General features: G+C 44.8%; 1 protein-coding gene across 2 annotated transcripts in view; it reads left to right on the plus strand.

Annotated features, from left to right (window-relative positions):
- Positions 1 to 5,773, plus strand: part of ABCC5 (ATP-binding cassette, sub-family C (CFTR/MRP), member 5) — a 140,786-nt gene extending 135,013 nt beyond the window's left edge. For both annotated transcript variants that reach the window (XM_008574202.1, XM_008574201.1), the window contains 3 exons: positions 578 to 691; positions 1,368 to 1,532; positions 4,305 to 5,773. In XM_008574202.1, the coding sequence (XP_008572424.1) occupies positions 578 to 691; positions 1,368 to 1,532; positions 4,305 to 4,406 (381 nt within the window). In that variant the 3' untranslated portion in view covers positions 4,407 to 5,773. The remainder of the gene's footprint in view (positions 1 to 577; positions 692 to 1,367; positions 1,533 to 4,304) is intronic.
- The last annotated feature ends 973 nt before the right edge of the window (positions 5,774 to 6,746 follow it).

The raw sequence follows: 6,746 nt of genomic DNA on the forward strand, positions 1-6,746 counted from the left end.
CAGGCTCTGCTTTTATCTTTTTTATACTGGGCTTCCTCAAACCATTTTATTTGAAGAATAAGTTCTATAGCTTATAAAAAGTTTGACAGTCATGAGCCTACAGCTTTGTACAAACATTTTGGGGGGTGGTTAGGGTGGCTGGCCAGTACAGGGATCCGAACTCTTGACCTTGGCATTGTCAGCACTATGCTCTAACCAACTGAGCTAGCCAGCCAGCCCTGGACTTCAGGAGAGTAATTTTGCTTACTTAGTCTCCTAATTCATGACCATATTTTCAGAACCAAAAATTAGGGCCCCCTATCCAGCAGGATTTGGGGGATGTTGAAATATTGCAATTTGGGGGATATTTTGTTGGTATAAAGCTAACAGAATGGTATATTTAAAGAATGGACTGTCCTAGAAAATGCGGGGCCTAGTACACATGACCATCACACCTGTACCTTCTTTTTGGATGAGCCAGGTTCTTGACTAGTAATTCTTTCATCTGTTCCAGAATAATTTCTTTTTGCCCCTGGATTTTTTGAAAAAATTGACTTTAGTTCTCTACCATTTTAATCTCTACTTTCCTTTACCCTAGATTGCTCAGCTACCTCTGAAACTTGAATCTGAAGTGATGGAGAATGGGGACAACTTCTCAGTGGGGGAGCGGCAGCTCTTGTGCATAGCAAGAGCCTTGCTCCGCCACTGCAAGGTAAGGCAGTTTGGTGGGTGGCAGGGAAGGGGGACACAGTGGAAAGAACAGGCCTGCTGAAATGCAGGCTTGCCCTGAGGCACTGGGGTCCAAAGGTATTCCTGGCTCTGAGTCCAGTGGCACTTCCTAAGAGCATGACCAGAGATGTTTCTCCACTAACCTTGACACAATTTAGGTATATGGATTTTGTAGGGGGAGAAGAGGGGATGTGTTTTGTTTTGTTTTTAACTTCTCTGATCCTTCAGTATCCAAGGATGACTTCTGTTTCTGGCCAGTGCGTAGTTGTAGTACTGTACTGCAAACCATAGGCTTAGAAGATTTAAAAACTGCAAGAGACTTCCAGGTCATCAAATTCAGCCCCCTCATTTTACAGACAGCAAAAGGGAGGTCCAGAAAGATTAATGTTCATGTTCGTTGTCCGAGAGCAAATAGGGCAAATGTTTGATTAGATCAGTGTTATACACATATCCTGCTTGTGGAAATCAAGGCAAACATACAGGTTTGAAGTTATGTTAATTCTAAGCAAAGGAATATTTTTACATATGTGCATACTTACTGAGAAAAACGGGTATGGTATACAATTTAAATAATGAAATATACATTTAGCAAGTCCTAGATTAACCAGAATGCTAAAGGAATTTATTGATCCCCCCTTTCTCCTTTGCTTCACTGGCAGATTCTGATTTTGGATGAAGCCACAGCTGCCATGGACACAGAGACAGACTTACTGATACAAGAGACCATCCGAGAAGCATTTGCAGATTGCACCATGCTGACAATTGCCCATCGCCTGCATACAGTGCTAGGCTCTGATAGGATTATGGTGCTGGCCCAGGGACAGGTACTTAGCCCTCCAGGGACCTTGGCTTGGCATGTGGCCTTGTCTGGGAGGAAAACTGACCCCTGGCAGGAATATGCTGATGGCCATCTTCACATGGCTCTGGGCATCCAGATAAGCAGCCGTAGCACCTCTATTCTGGTTGCTGTTGGGAGGGATACAGCCTTCCCAATCAAGAAATTGTATCACCCTGGGCATGTTGAGACCAGCCACCCCGTTTTTGCTCCTTGCAATCATGTAGTGGTGCCAAACTTCTTATCCTGTCATTCCAACCCTTCCCACAACCTTGCCTTAGCCTAGCCTTCTTTATTTCCCACTCTCCCCTTGCAGGTGCCATTGGCCATAGACAATCTTGCCTCCTTTAAGCTTTTTCACCTGTCTTTATTCAAATGGTTGCATCTACCTAACATGCTTTTCCCCTTGTTCCTGCTCCCATATCTACATGTTTCAATCTGCCTCTCCCTGAAGAAAGACATGGCTTACATGCCAAGGCTTCCATGAAATGAATTGCCTCAGCTGCCTTAAACTTTATCTGCACCTCTCTTGTAGCTCTTCTGCCTCATCTGATGGTAAATGTGTGATGCCCTGTCTCCCTAGAGAGCTCCCTGCAAGCTCTTAAAGGGCGGGGGTCTTATTTCATTCATCCTTGGGTTTCCAGCAGTGCTCAGAACTACCGCTCTTTGCACAAGTAGATGTTAAGTAAATTTATGTTGGACAAATACCTCTTTTGTGTGCCCCTGGATAGAAATAGGATTTGGCAGAAATTAAGAAGCCATTCATAATGGGTGATTTGTCTTCTGTTGTTAATAATAGCTACTTGTATTGAATGTTTATTATGTGTCAGGCACTGTGCTTAATGCTTTACATGTACTCTCTCAACATATAACCAATTGTCACAACAACAAAAAAGAGACAGATATCATAAACTCTGCTTTACGGATGAGGAGACTAAGTCTCAAGGAACTTAAATAGCCTACCTCAGGTCCACAGGAAGTGGAAGAGTTGGGACTGAACTCAGACCAGTCCCAACCAGTGCTTTTAACTACCACACTGCAGTCTATTTGGGGAGAAATATTGAGAAAGCATTTAATGGGGCAGGTTAGGCCTGGGCTTCAAAGCTGAGTTGAGAAAACATAGGGGTTAATGATTTTTCTCCATCTTAAAAGTATTTTGACATTAGTGTTTTTTGTGACTATTCTTGTTTGCATTATCCTAAATGTTTATTGAGATTCTGTTATATATTAGGTACACAGAGCAACTACTCTGTACATAGGTGTTAAATAGAACATAATAAAATAAGTCAGAAGGGACCAAGAACACCTTCTGGGATATTCTTTCTTAAAGACACAAATCCACACCACTTTGTTTCTTTAGGTGGTTCAGTGTTGTTTTGGAGTGGGGAGTGGCTGACTCTTTATGAAGGACTTTATCCTTCCCTTCCCTTAATTTTTTTTCATGTTAATTAAAATTTCCTTGTAATTTTAGGAAAACTTAAAATACACACAAAAAGAATAAAGGTAGGGCCGGCCCGGTGGCGCACTGGATAAGTACGCCGCTTGGGAAGCGCGGCAGTGCTCCCACCGAGGGTTCGGATCCCACATACAGACCGGTTCCCGCTCACTGGCTGAGCGAGGCACGGGAGCAACACGAGGGTTGCGGTCCCATTGCCGGTCCCGGTCCGGTACGGGGGCAACACTGAGGGTTGCGATCCATTGCCGGACACGGAAAAAGACAAAAGACAAAAAAAAAAAAAGAATAAAGGCAAAAACAAGATCACAAGTCATTTAGCCCCCAGAGATAAGTATCACCTTACACTGTCTTATCCCCTGCCAGTATTTTTCATGCATCTATACACAGGATCCTACAGACAGAAGCTTCCTGCCATAGACACAGAATACCAGGCTGCAAGAGGCTTGGACGGTAGGATTTTGTTGTCCCACATGGCAGGAAGGCAGTGGGTTGACTTTTCTGCAGCCCAGCAATGTCAGGCTCTGTGTCACCTCCAGCCAGTGCTTACCTTCCTCTCCAGGTACAGGATGTCTGCTCTGGCACCCGTGTCCATCCTCACACAACACTGGCCAGAAGAAGGATACTTGCTCCTCACAGCCCTCTCCATTGGACAGGATAACCTTTCCTCAGAGCACCCGGGAGACTTCCCCTTACATCTCCTTGGTCAAGGGTGTGTCCCATGCATTTGCCCTGTAGCAAGGGAGCCTGGGAAAGTGAATACGTGCATTTTCAGCCTTTGTCACAGGAGGCAGGTTCTGCCAGCATATCACTCAATTTTCTACTGCAGTATGATTTTCAGTGGCTGTATAGAAGTCCACCATAAGAATGGATAATTGGCTGAGTCAGTTCCTCACTTCCTATTTTTCCCTGTCAACTAGACATTCTGAGCTCTTCCTCTTCCTTCTATAGAGTTAGAGCAGCTTGCATAACAAAATGACATTTGTCTGGTATGCCCTTGACTTGAGCTACAGTTTTTCCCTCTGCAGTTTGCAGAACCTGGTTGATTGGTTCCTTTATTCCCAAGGCTGAAAGAATTGTTTTTTATATGAAAGAGATCTGGAGATCTTTCTCCCTGACCTTTCTCTTACACCCTGGTTATTAAAAAAAAAAAAAAAAAGGCGGGAGGCACAGCAAGGCTAGTTGAATTGTCCCCCTGATTCTATCCTCAAGGGGCTTTGGGATTATGTCCCTTCCTGAGCAGTGGCTCCTCAGAATCACCCTGACTGTCCCAGAGTCACATCCTGACACCGTCTCCTTCTTTTACAGGTGGTGGAGTTTGACACCCCATCAGTCCTTCTGTCCAATGACAGTTCCCGGTTCTATGCCATGTTTGCTGCTGCAGAGAACAAGATTGCTGTCAAGGGCTAACTCCTCCCCACTGATGATGTCTTTTCTTTGGAGCATTGCCATTCCCTGCCTGGGGCGGGCCCCTCATTGCGTCCTCCTGCCGAAACCTTGCCTTTCCCGATTTTATCTTTCGCACAGCAGTTCAGGATTGGCTTGTGTGTTTCACTTTTAGGGAGAGTCATATTTTGATTATTGTATTTATTCCATACTCATGTAAACAAAATCTAGTTTTCGTTCTTAATTGCACTCTAAAAGGTTCAGGGAACCGTTATTATAAATGTATCAGAGGCCTATAATGAAGCTTTATACATGTAGCTATATCTATATATAATTCTGTACATAGCCTATATTTACAGTGAAAATGTAAGCTGTTTATTTTATATTAAAATAAGCACTGTGCTAAGAACAGTGCATATTTCTTTCTATCATTTTTGTACAGTTTGCTGTACTAAAGATCTGGTTTTGCTATTAGACTGTAAGAAGGATAGCATTTTGTTCATCTCTAGCTAGTGGTTTCACAGTACCAGGTTTTCTGGGTGTCCAAAGGAAGACATGTGGCAATAGCGGGCCCTCCTGCGGCCCCTCTGTGGCCTCTGGCAGCCACTCCAGGGCAGGTGGGGTGGGGCTGTGGGGGGCCGTGCAGAGCGCCGTGAATTCTCAGGGCTCCTGCTTTCTGTCCTGTTGTCACTTACTGTTTCTGTCAGAAGAGCAGTGGGCAAAGCCCTAGACCCCTTTTCGCCCCCTCCGTCAGGAATGAGAATCACAGAGACATTTCTCAGAGAGAGGGGAGTTCCTTTCCTGCCTTCCTCTTTTTGCTGTCATTTCTAAGTGAGAATCAGTCTATTCACAGAGTGTCCCACTGCCTCAGGTTCCTAATGCTGGCCACTGCACAGAGCTCTCCAGCTCCTAGACCTGTTGGCTCCAAACCCAGGAGCCAGTTGCTGCTTCTTTAAGTGGTACTTTTTTGTTTGCCTGTTCCCACACCTCCACAGTTCAGTGACAGGGTTCAGGATTTCGTGAGTCTGTTTTCCTTTCTCACCGCAGTTGTCGCACAGTCTTTCTCTCTCTCTCCCTCTCCCTCCCTCCAAAGTCTGCAACTTTAAGCAGCTCTTGCTAATCAGTGTCTCACACTGGCGTAGAAGTTTTTTGTACTGTAAAGAGACCTACCTCAGGTTGCTGATTGCTGTGTGGTTTGGTGTGTTTCCGCAAACCCTCTTTGTGCTGTGGGGCCGGTAGCTCAGGTGGGCGTGGTCACTGCTGTCATCAGTTGAATGGTCAGCGTTGCATGTCGTGACCAACAAGACATTGTCGCCTTAGCATGTTTGCTGAACACCTTGTGGAAGCAAAAATCTGAAAAAGTGAATAAAATTATTTTGGATTTTGTAAAACTCTTGTTGTATAAAATAGTTCTCTGAGAAAGGAGTGAGATGTCCTTGACTGGCTTTGGTGTACCAGAGCCTTGGATCTGAATATCCAATTCATGTGAGTATTACATGTGGAGTTACATCTGGAAAGGACAGATAGCAGAGCTGGTGGTTGCAAGGGGCATGGAGCCCAAAGTGCCTGGAATCATCTCTAGTGGGCCTTAGTCCCTGCAGCCTGTGTCCCTGGACATGGTCATCAAATGAAGCTTCTTGGCTGCTAATAAGTGGGTGGGGAGCAGGAAGGTGAATGGTTGTAGTGAGGTAGGTGGCCACGGTGAAATATATTTAAAATGAATAGGCATTCAAACAATATAATTGCTGTTTCAGCCTATTCATTGAGATTAACCCCTTGAGAATTAGTACCCATTCAAAAGGATACTCATTCTAAAGTGTCTGACTATATTTTGTTGAATGCAGCCAAGAAAGCTTTTAGACAGTCTGGTACTAGTGCTGCTGACCATCAGTGGAACTCATATCTTAAACCCAGCCTTTTTTGTAAACTAGTGTCTTAAAAATTCAGGGGCTTGTCTCTAAATTAAAGTTCCTCAATTGTCACATTTCAAGTGTTCAGTAGCCACATGGGGCCCGTGGGTATTGTATTGTGCACTGCAGATGTTCCATCATTGCAGAAAGTTCTGTTGGACAGCACTGATCTAAACAGTAATCACTCTTACTGATACACTGGATTTATCTTCCAAGAACCGTACGGGGTCAACATAGTGAGACCCTTTGAAGTCTTCCTGTTCAAACTCTGTTGCACATGACACTAACGTCCCCTCTTTCCGTTCTTTTCTCTCATATCTCTTGGTTCTCCTCCCACCTCTGCCCATGCCCTTTTCTCTCCCTGCATGGGTACTTTCAGTCCCACCAGTACAGTGGCAGCCCTTCAGCTGTGGGCATGGCCTCTCTCCTTAGGATCATCTCCAGCTGCCTGCTG

The sequence above is a fragment of the Galeopterus variegatus genome, unplaced genomic scaffold, assembly GCF_000696425.1.
Source record: "Galeopterus variegatus unplaced genomic scaffold, G_variegatus-3.0.2 Scaffold1013, whole genome shotgun sequence".
Taxonomy (NCBI): Eukaryota; Metazoa; Chordata; class Mammalia; order Dermoptera; family Cynocephalidae; genus Galeopterus; species Galeopterus variegatus.